This window comes from Haematobia irritans, chromosome 3 (assembly GCF_050003625.1).
Source record: "Haematobia irritans isolate KBUSLIRL chromosome 3, ASM5000362v1, whole genome shotgun sequence".
In the NCBI taxonomy this organism is placed as follows: Eukaryota; Metazoa; Arthropoda; class Insecta; order Diptera; family Muscidae; genus Haematobia; species Haematobia irritans.
The window spans coordinates 183,110,056-183,127,048 of NC_134399.1; the positions used below are offsets into that span (position 1 = coordinate 183,110,056).

The 16,993-nt window shown below is 35.1% G+C and overlaps 1 protein-coding gene and 1 long non-coding RNA gene across 8 annotated transcripts in view; one reads left to right on the top strand and one right to left on the bottom strand.

Moving 5' to 3' along the window:
- Window positions 1-2,458, top strand: part of Nna1 (Nna1 carboxypeptidase) — a 403,238-nt gene extending 400,780 nt beyond the window's left edge. For all 7 annotated transcript variants that reach the window (XM_075300150.1, XM_075300154.1, XM_075300152.1 and 4 more), the window contains 4 exons: window positions 605-1,107; window positions 1,201-1,437; window positions 1,498-1,728; window positions 1,793-2,458. In XM_075300150.1, coding sequence (XP_075156265.1) covers window positions 605-1,107; window positions 1,201-1,437; window positions 1,498-1,728; window positions 1,793-2,306 — 1,485 coding nt within the window. In that variant the 3' untranslated portion in view covers window positions 2,307-2,458. The remainder of the gene's footprint in view (window positions 1-604; window positions 1,108-1,200; window positions 1,438-1,497; window positions 1,729-1,792) is intronic.
- LOC142229586 (uncharacterized) overlaps window positions 1-8,417 on the bottom strand; it is a 436,426-nt gene extending 428,009 nt beyond the window's left edge. The window contains exon 1 of the long non-coding RNA XR_012720435.1: window positions 8,021-8,417. This is a non-coding gene — a long non-coding RNA (uncharacterized LOC142229586). The remainder of the gene's footprint in view (window positions 1-8,020) is intronic.
- Between the last annotated feature and the right edge of the window lie 8,576 nt (window positions 8,418-16,993).

Below are 16,993 nucleotides of genomic sequence, written 5' to 3' on the forward strand. Positions count from 1 at the left end.
ATAAAATTATGACAAAAAAAATTTTTACATTTTTTACAGAAAAAAAAATTGACAATAAATAAAATGTTGACAAAATTTTTTATAGAAATACAATTTTGACAAAATTTTGTAAGAAATAAATTAAAAAAAAGTAAATAAAGCAACTAAAAATAAATATAAATAAATAAATATGCAAATACATCATATGTTTCCTTTCATCAAAATTCGGTTTTGTCGTTGATGTTGAGGCATGACCCGGGTAACCATATATTTTTATCGCTTGGGATTGTCGATGCAAAAAACCTTTCCTATCCCGCTATACTAATTTGTATACAAAATACATACTTCTTAAAGAATTGGATCTATAGAAAAAGGATTTTTGGATGTACATTCATAGCAAGGACATGGGAAACAATTTTTTAATGGGAAACAAAAGCTTCATCGACAGAATTAAAAAGTTCCTATAAAAGATAATTAGGAATAAACAAAATAGTAAGGTAGTGCGTGCATCCAAAATTTATTTAAAACAAAAATAAGGATACAATAGTCGATTATCGTCGGTTTTATATCCTTAGTTATACTATAGAGAAAATATCATTAATCATTTCCCCTATTGAACTTTTAGAATCATAAACTCAAAGTACGTTGTAAATCGCTACATCGACGCAAAAAAGAAGAACGTCTCCTTTTGGATTTACCCACAACAGATCCTGGTTCCGATCTAGTATTTTCCACAGATGATGAATATATAATCGATTCAAATGGTATACAATGTTATGGGACAATGCCAAGGCATATAAGACGGGGTCTAATGCAAAGCGAATTACAAAGACGTTACATTGAAGAGATTGGTGATGGTCTACGAAATATGCCACCCGAATTGATTATAACATCACCTTCGAATAAAAGTAAACATGCACCCATGAAAATAGTATTTAAACCTAATACCAAAAAATATATACCACCCAAATCGGCTGAATTACCTCTAATAAGTGGACCAGCGAGAAGAACAAGTTCATGGCATAATCTCAATACAGCTTCGCAATCGCCCGTAACACCGCAATGGTATTCAATGAATATGCCAAAACAATCACCGACACCTTCTCCCAAACCGGTGATGAAAACAAAGTAGGTTTTGAAACAAATTTTAATAAGAGGACATTTTTGTTCTTTTAATCTTTTGTGAATAAACAAAATGTTGCAATTTGATCAATTTTACAGACCAATCACTAAAAAGGAACCTTTAAGCAAAGAAGACTTGGATATAAAATTATCTTTGAAGAAGAAAATATGGACTGGCATACAACCAGAAGATGGTCACCCACATGCTGGAGTAGATCGTAGCAGACCATTATCATGGATACCTCCCCCACCATTAAAGACACCTACGAAGAAAAATGAGGGACCCTCTTGTTCACATAATAACAAAAAACGTTTGGAGAATGAAGCATTTTTGACGTGAGTCTAAAGGGAATAAAGGGACCAATAAGTTTTTACAAATGTTGATTTTATTCTTAGGGCCTGTAGTCAAAAGCTGTTGGAATGGCAAATTATCAACTCCAATGATGGCATTGTAGAAGGAGATGGAGATACAACATCAGGCCAAAATAAACCAAACAAACTGCCATTGGCCTTAATGATGCCAGAACTTAATGACGATAATACCATGAGAATATTTAAGCAGTTGGCCCAAATAAAAAAGCCTTCAAAACCTAAGTCGGAAAATGAAACAAAGTCTAGACAGAAAAAGTAAGAAACATTTCTCTTTAGAAACCCATAACATTTTTTAAAATTTTCCAAATTTTCCTTCCAGAAATATCATCACAAAGGTCACAGAGACCACAACTTTTATTGCAAAAATTAGTAAAAATAAATCTCGCACCAATTTGGCCACATGCCATCGTGGCGCATTAAGTAAACAAACTGTTGGTGGCGGGGGTCTGAGTGGAATCAGTAATCAGCACAAAAGTCAAACACGAAATCCCAATAAATTCAAAACTGGTGGCATTGTGGCCACTGCTGTACAACCGACCAATGCAAAGAATAAGACTAAGAAACTAAAATCTTCACACAAATTGAGTACAGGATTGCATGAATCGACCATGGCTCCTTTGAAAATAAATGGCAGTAATGCGAATGGTGGCATCGTTTTAGCCTCAGCTGCCACAACAATTGTTCGTAAAGTCAAGACGAAATTGAAAAAGAAAAAATCCTCGACAAATGTATCCACAATAGTTGCCGCTAATACTGCCTCGCTTAAAGAGAATAGTAGCACTGCTTATAGTAATCCAACTAAAAGCCTTTTGGGTGGCAGCTGTTCATCATAAGTGGTGATGATGATGGTGGTGGCGATGACAATATTGATGGTTTTTTTAGAGGAAATATGAAGAGTTTGGAATTGTTTAGCTAAAAATAATAATAAATTTTTTACAAATGATTTAAAAACAAATAATATAGAATTAATTATGAAATATAAAAAGGTTTTTGAATTAATCATATGAAACAATATCCATGGTTAAAATTTAAAAGAAATCATAATCGTATTTAGACGCAGTATGTCCAAATGTTTGCCAGATTTTTTCTACTTTTGAGTTATTAACTATATAGTATTATTATATAGTATAGTAGGGGTTTTTTACGCTTTCTTGGGAAAGGCGCTGTCTGGACAACTAACAATGTATATTATGTTAATCTCTTATATAAGCCATAAATCATACTAAAATAAGAAATATTTTGTAATAACAAAATAAAGAAGCTTTTGCGATGGTCACATTGGACAGTCTCTTCCGATATACATAGTCCAATTTTTTATACCCTCCACCATAGGATGGGGGTATATTAACTTTGTCATTCCGTTTGTAACACATCGAAATATTGCTCTAAGTCCCCATAAAGTATATATATATATTGTGGGTCGTGGTGAAATTCTGAGTCGATCTGAGCATGTCCGTCTGTTGAAATCACGCTAACTCCCGAATGAAACGAGCTATCGACTTGAAACTTAGGTTAGGTTAGGTTAGGTGGCAGCCCGATGTATCAGGCTCACTTAGACTATTCAGTGTGATACCACATTGGTGAACTTCTTTCTTATCACTGAGTGCTGCCCGATTCCATGTTAAGCTCAATGACAAGGGACCTCCCTTTTATAACCGAGTCCGAACGGCGTTCCACATTGCAGTGAAACCATTCATCCGATCCGGCTGAAATTTGGTAAATGGTGTTAGTATGTGGTCTCTAACAACCATGCAAAAATTGGTCCACATCGGTCCATAATTATATATAGCCCCCATATAAACCGATCCCCGATCTGGCTTGCGGAGCCTCTAAGAGAAGCAAATTTTATCCGATCCGGTTGATATTTGGTACATGGTGTTAGTATATGGTCTCTAACAACCATGCAAAAATTGGTCCACATTGGTCCATAATTATATATAGCCTCCATATAAACCAATCCCCCGATTTGGCTTGCGGAGACTCTAAGAGAAGCAAATTTCATCCGATACGGCTGAATTTTTGTACATGGTGTTAATATATGGTCTCTAATGACCATGCAAAAATTGGTCCATATCGGTCCATAATTATATATAGCCCCCATATAAACCGATCCCCCGATTTGGCTTGCGGAGCCTCTGAGAGAAGTAAATTTCATCCGATCCGGCTGAAATTTGGTACATGGTGTTAATATATGGCCTCAAACATCCTTGCAAAAAGTGGTCGAAATCGGTGCATACTTATATATAGCTCCCATATAAACCGATCACCAGATTTGACCTCCGGAGCCCCTTGGCAGAGCAAAATTCATCCGATTCGGTTGAAATTTTGTACATGGTGTTAGTATATGGTCTCAAACACCCATGCAAAAATTGGTCGAAATCGGTCCATAATTATATATAGCCCCCATATAAACCGATCCCCCGATTTGACCTCCGGAGCCTCTTAGAGGAGCAAATTTCATTCGATCCAGCTGAAATTTGATACATGGTGTCAGCATATGATCTCCAACAACCATGCAAAAATTGGTCGAAATCGGTCCATAATTATATATAGCCCTCATATAAACCGATCCCCTGATTTGGCTTGCGGAGCCTCTAAGAGAAGTAAATTTCATCCGATCCGGCTGAAATTTGGTACGTGGTGTTAAAATATGGCCTCAAACAACCATGCAAAAATTGGTCGAAATCGGGCCATAATTGTATATAGCCCCCATATAAACCGATCCCCAGATTTGAACTCGGGAGCCCCTTGGAAGAGCAAAATTCATCCGATTCGGTTGAAATTTGGTACGTGATGTTAGTATATGGTACCCAACAACCATGCAAAAATTGGTTCACATCGGTCCATAATTATATATAGCCCCCATATAAACCGATCACTAGATTTGATCTCCGGTGCCTTTTGGAGAAGAAAAAATTCATCCGATCTGATTAAAATTTGGTACGTGATGGTAGTATATGATATTTAACAGCCATGCCAAAAGTGGTCCATATCAGTCCATAATCATATATAGCCCCCATATAAACCGATCACGTGATTTGGTTTTGGAGCCTCTTGGAAGAGCAAATTTCATCCGAGTCAGTTGAAATTTGGTACATTGTGCTAGTATATGGCCGTTAACAACCATGTCTATAGTTATATATAGCCCTCAGATAAATCGATCTCCAATCACACAAAAATTGGTCCATATAAAGTTCATAATTGTAGCCCACATATAAGCGACCCCCATATTTCAATTCTGGCTCTCCACGTATCGTGCAAAAAGTCCATATCGATTCGTAATTATTTGTAGACTTAACTATACATAACTTTTTTGTCTAATATATACCACGTATGGACTAACTCACAATTTAGAATACGATGTTAATAATTTTTAAGATACCACAACCCAAGTAATTCGATTGTAGATGACTGTCTTTTGTAGAAGTTTCTACGCAATCCATGGTGGAGGGTACATAAGATTCGGCCTGGCCGAACTTACGGCCGTATATACTTGTTTTATATTTATATATTTGGAAGGACCTTTTGTTTTAAAATACATGGATGAGGTAATCTAACAACCCTTTGATCTAGTAATATGGAGTGGTACAACTTCTCTTCGAATGAGGCGCTAGTTGGACAAAATTAAACGATGGCCTTCGAGAGTTTTAGAACCATAAAAGTGGCACCTGCGGTAGTTTCGATGTATAGAAATTATGGCATTAGTTCTGTAAAATAAAAGTTTTCATCTGTTCAAAACATTTGCAACTAATATTAAGTGTCACATACATATATTTAGAAATAATTAAAGTTTTTGTAACTCTTAACGATAAATGTTAGTAGTTAATGCCGTAGCCATGCCGTTTGATTACTTCTGTGCAATTTCTTTCCATTGGGTGGGATTAAATGGTCAATGACATGCTATGGTTCAGGTTTGCCAGAATTTAATACCAAGTTTTCGTTTTACAAGTTTCCAAAGGTTATGACTTTTACATTAGGCGACTGAACAGGCCAGTCAAGCACCCGCAATTTTTTATCGGAAATCCATTGTTTTATTACCTTGTGCTGGAGGTCATGATCGCGCTGAATAATCCATGTAGACGGCATTTCCCGGAATGCTTAGGGCAATATCACATGGCACAAAATGTTTTTGTAGTCTTCCGACAGCATAATACCATCGACTCTATAATTCGGGCCAATAACTTCTCAAAAAAAAATATCCCCAGAGCATAATATTGCCCCCACAATGATTGACGGAAATTTTTGGTTTTCTTCCTTCGTACTAAAAATTGTGAAAATTGATGGCGCACAAATCTATTTTTATTGGAAATAAGTTGTTTTTGACATTTTTGTATAATCGCACTCGGACTTCTAAAGCTCTACATCTGATCGATTTGGTTGATATATCCAGTTTAATTTAATTTTTGACTCCTTTATATTATATTTGAGTGAATTGTTGCATAGTTCATTTGATTATATGAACTTCTGGCGTAGTCTTAGGTTTTCTTCTATGTCAGTGCACAGTTTTGGTGCATCCTCTGTTTATAACTTGAGACGCAGTTGATTTTTGGAAATTTTTCTCTTCCGAAATTCATTTTTGTGATACCCCAACTTTAAAATCATCGATAATTTGCTTTTTAATATGTCGATTATCCTTATTGCCGGTCATTTTATCGAATTATTCTAAAAATAGAGCATAAAGGTCTATGGCGACCAAATTTTGACCAAATTAGGCAATGAACTTAACGATATTCGTACTGTGCCCTTTTTTACGTTTAAGCTATTCTCTTGTACGACCTTACAACTGTTTCAGGTAAAAACACAAAAATTAATGCCTTTAAGGGGCATTTTCATGTAGCTCCGTTAGGCTTTAACTGCCAGTTAACAGAAAGAAAATTGGAAATATCTTTTCTCCGGTTAACTTTAATTGAAAAATTTTCAGCAGTTAAGTTTCTAACAGGTATATGGATGACAGATATGTAGATATCACGGTTTAAAAGTTCGTTAGCTAACGTAGCACTAACGGAGCTTCATGAAAATGGGGGTAAAGAGAAAATATTACAGGGTTCCAGATTAATTTCATGGTAGGTTAGGTTAAAGTGGCAGCCCGAATAAGATTCAGGCTCACTTAGACTATTCAGTCCATTGTGATACCACATTAACTTAAAGTACCTATTACATATGGACACTTCTAGTTGTAACCGCTGAACCTTCTCGATTATTTCTTCTGTTGAGCCAATCAGATTGTTCCAAAAACATTAGCAGACTGCTTAAGTTAACGTTTTCCATGTCCGCCAGTAATCTGAAGCTATATGCCCCTACAATTTGCTTACGCCTTACACAAAATGCAAGACACTCACACAAGAGGTGTTTTATTGATTCCTTTTCCTCCGCATCATGACAGGTCATACAATAGCCATTATACTTCGCGCCAATAGTTTTTGCAAAATCGCCTATCAGGCAGCGACCCGTTATAGCAGATATCAGGAGTGATATCTGACGTCTCGAGAACACTAGCATATCTAGTGTTCGGTTTAAACTTAAAATGGGACCATATTTGCTTGGTGTCGTTACAACCCTTGCATTTCTCCCATCGAACATTTGCCATCATGACAGCCTTCTCACGCAGTAAGAGCTTGCAGGTAGCCAGAGGCATACCAACAGATTCTAGTTCCCCTGGAATATGTAAGGTAGTTCCTAGTCTTGCTAGCTCATCTGCTTCGCAGTTCCCCGGTATGTTCCTATGGCCAGGCACCCATATTAGGTGAATATTGTGCTGTTCAGCCTTCTCATTGAGAGATTTGCGGCAGTCATGGTAGGGTTAGTTGCAAATGTTTTGAACAGCACTGTATGTCGAGACGCTTTAAACTGTTGGCAATGCACAACCTGGACAGGTGGCCCGTAGCCGGTCCATGGTGTGAAATCACTTCCTATACATAAATGAATTTGCCTTGGAATACATATTGGATCCAGAGTCATGCTCGTAATAATGAAATCTTGGCAACCCTAATCTTACAAATAACAAAGACCAAGATCTGTGCTTTGAAACTAGTATGGCATCATAGCTTAAACGAAAGTGAGAGATGTTAAAAAACAAAACAAAATATAAGCCGGTATAAAAACGATGAAGTAACATTAAGCAGAGATAGTTGCATCAATCCCTTGGCCAACTACGTGAAATGAATACGAATGGTGAATTGCAAATATTGTCATTCATACATCTTATCTCATCCGCCATTCTTATCAGTACCAACCTTTTTGATATTTAACTATAAAATAAATGTAAAAAATCATTAGTCTTTGATAAGTTAGATCCCACAACACAATTTCTATTTACACAGGGTATGAGCAGAAAACTGCAACTTTCTTTGGATATGCAACCTTGCCATTTGCAACATGTATAGAGCAATCATTATCTATTAATAATTAACGAGATTTGCATAGTGGGTCAAAAATAAAATCAATTGAAATGCGCCTTTTTCACCTGACTATATATATATATTTTTCACATTTCTTCGTTGATGGTTCACTGCTCTTAATATAACCACCATCGCCTTCCATTACCTACCTTCTGACATATGCACCGTGAGATTAACGTATATGTTTGTGTGTTTATTTTTTGTTTTGCTTTTATTGGGGGGGGCTTTTACTTTGCTCTTCCTTCTCTCATTTGTTTGGTTGTTTGTTGTAACATTGAACTCACCTACAGTGTATTTTCGCTTTCGTTTGAAACGCCAATTTTTTGTAGGGTTTTTGAATTAAACTCACTTCACTCACACTGCTATCACAAACTCTGTGATAGTTTAATTGACTCAAATTGACACTAAGATCGATTTTCAAAATACTCAGATTATTTTTTCACAATAATTTGCATTTGTTTTCAAAGTTTTCTGGCTGATTTTCTTATTGAAGTAACCGTAGTCGTTCAGTATCACATAGCACCACACACAATCATACACACGCGAAGTGTCAAAAGTTTTCTGACATTCCATTGCACACATTTTCTTATTACACTGGTCAATCGTTGTGGGGGCCAGTGTTCTTTGGTAGAGTTGCATTTTATGGGGTGTGTTACAATTCAAAATATAGTTTCCGTTAAGCTTGCGTTAGCGTGCTTCAGTGCAAGTGTGACCACTCGATTAAAAGAATAATTGAAATGCTACTCTTCGATCATCAGTGTTACAATTCGAAATAGGGGTTGCCCCGCCAATTAAACGAATAGTTGAAAATACTGCTTTTTCCAAAAATGATCCATTGAAACTATTGAAGGATTTTCCAGTTTTGCTATCATAAGGTTAACAGGTTGGCTGATAAGTCCCCGGTCTAAAGGTAGAATTACATACCATGCGTTCAATGCGTCCGATGATTGAAGAGTTGAAATTTCTCTTTGATATCAAAAGCTCGAATAGTATGTCGCAAACAGAAAAAATCAACCCTTCCATCAACGCACGGATTGACGCATGGTGTGTAATTCAACCTTAACAAAGAAAAACACATTTTTTTGTCCAAATTCTTTTTTATTATTCCCTTCAAGAGCGATACAACGATTATAACGACCTTCCAATTTTTTGATACCATTTTGGTAGCAATCCTTCGGTTTTGCCTCAAAATAGGCCTCAGTTTCGGCGATCACCTCTTCATTGCAGCCAAATTTTTTCCCTGCGAGCTTCCTTTTGAGGTCTGAGAACAAGAAAAAGTCGCTGGGGGCCAGATCTGGAGAATACGGTGGGTGGGGAGCAATTCGAAGCCCAATTCATGAATTTTTGCCATCGTTCTCAATGACTTATGGCACGGTGCGTTGTCTTGGTGGAACAACACTTTTTTCTTCTTCATATGGGGCCGTTTTGCCGCGATTTCGACCTTCAAACGCTCCAATAACGCCATATAATAGTCACTGTTGATGGTTTTTCCCTTTTCAAGATAATCGATAAAAATTATTCCATGCTCATCCCAAAAAACAGAGGCCATTACTTTGTCAGCGGACTTTTGAACCTTTCCACGCTTCGGAGACGGTTCACCGGTCGCTGTCGACTCAGCCGGCTGTCGATTGGACTCAGGAGTGTAGTGATGGAGCCATGTTTCATCCATTGTCACATATCGACGGAAATAACTCGGGTGTATTACGAGTTAACAGCTGCAATCACCGCTCAGAATCATCAACACGTTGTTGTTTTTGGTCAAATGTGAGCTCGCGCGGCACCCATTTTACACAGAGCTTCCACATATCCAAATATTGATGAATGATATGACCAACACGTTCCTTTGATATCTTTAAGGCCTCCGCTTTCTCGATCAACTTCATTTTACGGTCATTCAAAATCATTTTGTGAATTTTTTAGATGTTTTCGTCGGTAACCACCTCTTTCGGGCGTCCACTGCGTTCACCGTCCTCCGTGCTCATTTCACCACGTTTGAATTTTGCATACCAATCAATTATTGTTGATTTCCCTGGGACAGAGTCCGGAAACTCATTATCAAGCCAAGTTTTTGCTTCCACCGTATTTTTTCCCTTCAGAAAACAGTATTTTATCAAAACACGAAATTCCTTTTTTTCCATTTTTTTACAATAACAAAAGTTGCATTTAATGCTAGCGACGCCATCTATGTGTCAGACGGGGGACTTATCAGCCAACCTGTTAGGTTAGGTGTAGTGGCAGCCTGATATTTCAGACTCACTTAGACTATTCAGTCCATCGTGATACCACAGTGGTGAACTTCTCTCTTATCACTGAGTGCTGCCCGATTCTATGTTAAGTTCAATGACAAGGGACCTCCTTTTTATAGCCGAGTCCGAACGGCGTTCCACATTGCAGTGAAACCACTTACAGAAACTTTGAAACCCTCAGAAATGTCACCAGCATTACTGAGGTGGGATAATCCACCACTGAAAAACTTTTTGGTGTTTGGTCGAAACTGGATTTGAACCCACGATCCTGTGTATGCAAGGCGGCCATGCTAATTATTGCACCACGGTGGCTGCTATCATAAACATTTTTATATCCTGAACTATAAGAAGTTAGGTTTACTTACCAGGTCAACACTACCAATGGTAATGGTGGGATCTGCCGTAACAGTCGATGGTGGTATTAAGATAAATGCCGAATATTATCCCGAAAATGTCTTAAAGACAGTATTGAAGCCCTGGACAAACAAACTTTTCGACCACAGACCATGCACATTCCAACAGTACTCAACACAATAGCACTCAGCCCTCGTCAACCAAGTATAGCTTAAAAGAGAGGTTCATCGTTTCATTTGTACAGTCATCAAAATTTCCGGATCTCAATCAGTTGGACTTTTGCGCCTGGTGCAGTTTGGAGAGGTTGAAGGTTGGAACTACAAATATCAAAGTTTTGATCATATCACGGCGCTTCGCCATTTATGGGCCAATATACCGCAGAGCCACTTTTGTGCAGTGTGTGGTGGCCTAGTCGGTCGTTTGAAGGCCATAGTTAATGACAAAAGTAACCAATTCAAACAAATCCATACTGATACACAAATTGTATATTCCCTGCCAGCATTTCAAAGTTCAATTCAAAAATCATTTGAAAAATGATAGTGGCTTATCGACAAGAGAAAGTTTCCATAAAATAAAAGTGCAACCAATTTTTTATGAAAACGCGCATCACATCGATAGTTTAATTTACATCCCATCATTCATATTGCTGGAAATTTATTCGAACTCTCAGGCCAGCACGTTCCTTGATAGTAATTATTTCAAATTGCCCGAATATTAATGAATTTTGTGTATTAATGAATTTTGAGGAAATAGAATTTTGTGGTTTTCAATACATATTGGGCCATGAAGTTCTTCGATAGTAATTATTTCAAATTGCCAGCATATTAATTAATTCACAGTTAAGGTGGGTACTATGTTCGGTTTTCGAGTTGAAAACCACTTTATTTTCGCGATTACTTTTCCTAATATAATCAAAATTATAAATGAAAATAAACGTATTCCTGTAAAGTCTCGCCGAAATCTTTAGGAAAAAGAAACTGCGCGTCAAGTGAGTTATTTTTTCTGCTTCATATTGAACTGTTTTAATAAAGTAACCGCGAAAATTTCAACGCGAAAACAGAACATAGTACCTACCTTTATGTGACACCAACATTATAGAGGAAATCGAATTATGTATCCAAGGTATATTTAGGAAGGTAGTTTCAAGCTATCAGATGATTACAATTTTTTCATTTGAGCAGAACTTTGATTGTCGGTATCTGCTTAATGGCATAGGCGTAGCTAAAGGGGTTTTATGGGTTTTTCATCTCCCCCTACCAAATACCATTCAGTATTTCGTCAAATCATGATTATATATCATTGAATTAAATATTATGGTTTCTTCCCATCTATAAGAATTTATTTTTTCTCTTTTTGAGGTATCTTCACAATGAGACCACATCGTAGCTTTTACCCCCTACGAAAATGTTGCTAGCTACGCCAATGTTTAATAGACAATTGTGACAAATAAAAATAAAAATTCAAAATAAAATTATTCTATACCAAAAATTTTGAATTTTCAATTTGCTTTAAATTTATGACAGAAAAGTATCGAAATAAATTATCCTCATAATTGATGGTAAGAATTACTTCAATTATTCTTGTAGACCGTATCATATTTCGAAGCATACATCGATCATTTCCAGATTTTCTCTATTTTAAATTGCCAACTTGTTGAACATATTGTTCAACAAGTGAGAAATTTAATTCAATTTGACTGACAATCAAAGCTTCAATATGGCGACTGACATTTTTGTTTTTGAAATACTAAAACTACCTTACTAAATCTGCCTTGTATGTATCTAAAAATGTTTAAGATATTTAAAGTTTTATTGATAAACTCATAGAAAAAAGTCTGCTAAAAACAGCAGTCGATATCTGCTGTTATATTTTTGTACTTCAGGGCCTAATGAACAACAATTTATAAAATTTTTAGGTTATACATTTTTCCCCAAAGCATATTTAAGAATCAAGTGTAGTTTTTGGTATATTTTTGCACAGTAATATACTTACAGGCTCCTAAATACGATCAGCAAACATTTTGTTTGCTGTTATGCCTTAATTCGATAAATATTCAGATTTCTGGTCAAATACTATAGATATGCATAAAATATTGTTTTAGTTATGTTAGGATAGCTTCTAAGTTGACATTTGATTTAGCCAAAATAAAACATGTTTTAGTTTAATCGAGCTTGAAAAATAGCAGGAAATGTTGCTGTTTCAGCAAACAATGACTGCTGTCCCTTTTTCAGCAGATTTTGTGCTGTTTTAGCAAACTTTTCTGCTGTCCCTACTAACAAATTTCTTTGGGTGTAATTTTATTTATTAATACGCTTAAAGGCCGGTATGCACCTCTAGCGAATTTTTCGGTAGCAAAAATTTATTTAAGTCTACAACAAAAAAACAGGGCTGTGTACACAAATTTTAAACCAGCTAATCGCATTTAAAAATTGTTAATATATGTTCCAAATATTCCTCAAATAAATTGTTTATTATTTACAGACCTTTTAAAACTTTTACGCACACAATGATTGTAATAAATTAAATGTTTGCTGCCAAAATATGCTTTTGACAACCCTGTTATTTTCATTAGAGGTGCGTACCAGCTTACGAAATTGAACGCTACCGAAAATTTCGTTAGCATAAATAGCAATGCATTTCTTATGGGAATGAAATTTTTCGCTAGAGGTGCATACCGGCCTTAATAAGACAATTATGTTTGGATTGGTATTATATTGTGTGACAGCTTTCGCTTATTTTTAATATTTTCATTTTCTTTTTTTGTCGAAAAGAAATTAATAAATCCCTAGAAACTTGGTATTAACTTTCAGTTAGAACTGGGATTGACTTGTAAACAAATGGTGGTTAAAAAATATTCGCAACAATGTTAATTTTTAATTTGTCTCACATTGAAAACTATTCGAGAAATTATTGTTGATGTGTTGAATGTTACTGTTGAGGGTAAAGTCTGTTTTTTTTTTCGTTGAGAACGCGATTTTCTCAACAATTTCTCAACTTGAATATTATTCTAATTCTTTGAAAAATTATTGAATTTTAGTATTTTTCAAAAGTTTGTGTTTATTGGGTATGTTCATACAAATACAACACTGTATCAAAACGAATTTGAACAACAAAAAATAAGGCGAAAAAAAAATTATGAAAGGCAAAACGAAGGCGGCAACATAGGTACCGGCGAAAAGGGATGCCAATATAAAAAAATCAAATACTGAAAGATAAAGGTGGGTATTAAGTTCGCGTTTAGGGTAGGTACTATGTTCGGTTTTCGAGTTGAAAACCACTTTATTTTCGCGATTACTTTTCCTTAAATAATCAAAATTATAAATAAAAACAAACTTATTCCTGTAAAGTCTTGCCGAAATCTAGAGGAACAAGAAACCACGCATCAATTGTGTTGATTTGTCTGCTTTATATTGAACTGTTTTAATAAAGTAACCACGAAAATTTCAACGCGAAAAGCGAACATAGTACTTACCTTTAGCCACTAAAATCGTAATTTTTTCACGATTACTTGTCTTATATAACCCATTTTCTGGAATACAAACTTTGTGAAAATTTGTTTTGGGCTATTCCCCATCAAGTTATAATGGAATCTGCAACAAATATGTATAATTGTTTACCTTTTTTACTGATTTAGTTTTCACTTTAGTGAAAAAATGACGATTTTAGCGGCTAAACTCGAACTTAATACCCACCTTAAGTCTTAAATTATCTATAATTCAGAGAAAATTGTTGGAAACCTAGTATGGGTAAAATTTAAATGATTATGAAATTTAAGGATTCTGCATTTTCTGTTGTATGATATCCATATTAGATTGTAAAAAAGAAATCACTGCTCAGTAGTTTAAAAATTTGTGTGTTTGGACTTGATTTTTTATATGGGGAAAACGACTTGTTTTGAAATGCTTATAAAGGAAAAACATTTCAAACCCCAAAACATGTTTGGTGAGAACGCCGTATAAAGGCAGGTACTATGTTCTGTTTTCGCGTTGAAATTTTCGCGGTTACTTTATTAAAACACTTCAATATGAAGCAGATAAATTAACTCACTTGACGCGCGGATTCTTTTTCTTACAGATTTCGGCGAGACTTTACAGGAATATGTTTATTTTCATTTATAATTTTGATTATATAAAGAAAAGTAATCGCGAAAATAAAGTGGTTTTCAACTCGAAAACCGAACATAGTACCCACCTTAAGATAAAATACAGCGAATTTCCCTATCCAATCGTTCATTCAAGTTATCATGCTCAACTCCAACTTAGTATTCAGCTTAAACTAGAACTTAATACCCACCTTTATATACGACATAGATTTCCTCCTAAGGCCTAGTACTAAGATCACGTTTTCGCAGGAAAATTTGTTATACTCCATATAAAAACGTTAGCGCGGTATATATGCGAAATCTTTGTTTTGAGCATTTTCAGACACATATTTATATAACCCTGGTTTTTTCTCACGAAAAAATAGTCAGGCATAGTATTTCGCATAGATAAGTTAACATCCCTGGGTTTGAGATCCCATTTATGGAGATAGGTGAAGATATTCGATTTTCGCAGAAACGAACTTAGTTCTAAGCATCAATGTGGATATTAAGTTCGAGTTTATCTACTAAAATCGCAATTTTTCACGATTACCTTTCTTTAATCCATTTTAAAAAATATAAACATTAAAAAAATGCTTTGGGCTATTCCCCATCCAGCTATATTAAAATTTGCATCAAAGTGGTATAATTGTATAATGATTTATTATTGACTTTAAGCCTAGTACTAAGATCACGTTTTCGCACGAAAAACTGTTATACTCCATATAAAAAACGATAAGCCTAGTACTAAGATCACGTTTTCGCACGAAAAACTGTTATACTCCATATAAAAAACGTTAGCGCGGAATAAATGCGAAATCTTTGTTTTGAGTATTTTCAGACACATATTTATACAACACTGGATTTTTCGCACGAAAAAATTGGCAGGCCTATTATTTCGCATAAATAAGTTAACATCCCTTGGTTTGAGACCCTATTTACAGAGATAGATGAAAATATTCGTTTTTCGCAGAAACGAACTTAGTACTAAGCATTAGCGCGGAATAAATGCGAAATCTTTGTTTTGAGCATTTTCAAACATATATTTAGACAACCCTAGATTTTTCGCACGAAAAAATAGGCAGGTATATTATTTCGCATAAATAAGTTAACATCCCTTGGTTTGAGACCCTATTTACGGAGATAGATGAAGATATTCGATTTTCGCAGAAACGAACTTAGTACTAAGCATTAGCGGCTAAAAGCCAGTATTGAGTTGGCGTTATCGCGCTAAATTTGCCAAAAATAAACATTTTCAATTTTTGTAGTGGATCATTCCCCACCAAGTTATAATAAAATTTGCAACAAATATGTATAATTGTATGCCTTTTTTTACTGATTTAGTTTTCACTTTAGCGATTTTACTTTTCACTTAATACTCACCTTAAACTCGAAATTGAAAGGATAAAAAGTACCAAGTTTCCCATCACTATTAAATGTTCAAGCAAATACAACACTGTATCAAAACGAATTTGAATAACAAAATGAAAAACAAAAAATAGGGCGAAATCAAAAAATTATGAATGGCAAAACGAAGGCGGCAACATAGGCACCGGCGAAAAGGGATGCCAATATGAAAAATTCAAATACTGAAAGACAAGTCATAAATGACCTACAATTCCAGACAAAATAGTTGGAAAACTAGAAAATTTTTGCAAAATTTTATTTCTATAGAAAATTATTGAAAAATTTCATTTTGTTAGAATATTTTTTTCTTTGGAATATCTACCGAAACATCAAGAATTCTACCAATCTACCAAACTGTAAAAAATGTACCATTTTTTGGTATAATTGTACCAATTGTGGCAACCGTGTGTCCAGAACATTCCTTATATCAAATTGTCATCATATTAATTAATTTTAAAACAGTTTTGTGACACCAAAATTCTGGAGAAAATCGAATTCTATATGTAAACGTGTTTAAAAATAATTTTTAAGATATTTTTAATATAAATAACCTAATTATGTTTCGATTAGTATTGTAGTGTACGATAGATTTCGCTCCGTTCCGATTTTGTTGTCGAAAATTAATAAATTATAAAAACTTCCTAGAATTTTGAGTTTTACCAATGAAAGACAAGTCCTAAATCATGTATAATTCAGACAAAATAGGAAACATAGTATGGCTAACATTTAAATAATTATAAAATTCTGCATACAATGTTGTATGATATCCATATTAAGGCCGGTACTATGTTCATTCTTGCGAAAAACTTTTATAGAAACCATTATTTCGCACATAGAAAGCGGTGTTTATTTAGGTAACTTGGAGCGCTATTTTACAGGGAGCGATATTGAATTAAGTTGGTGGTTGCGGCTTGTTATTACAAAATAAACATTTTATTTTCCTTGGGCAATTGATCTGCTACTCCTTTGATCCTTTGTATAGTTTCGGAACAAAAATATAATCCGTGTTTGTGTTATAAACCCACACAAATAGT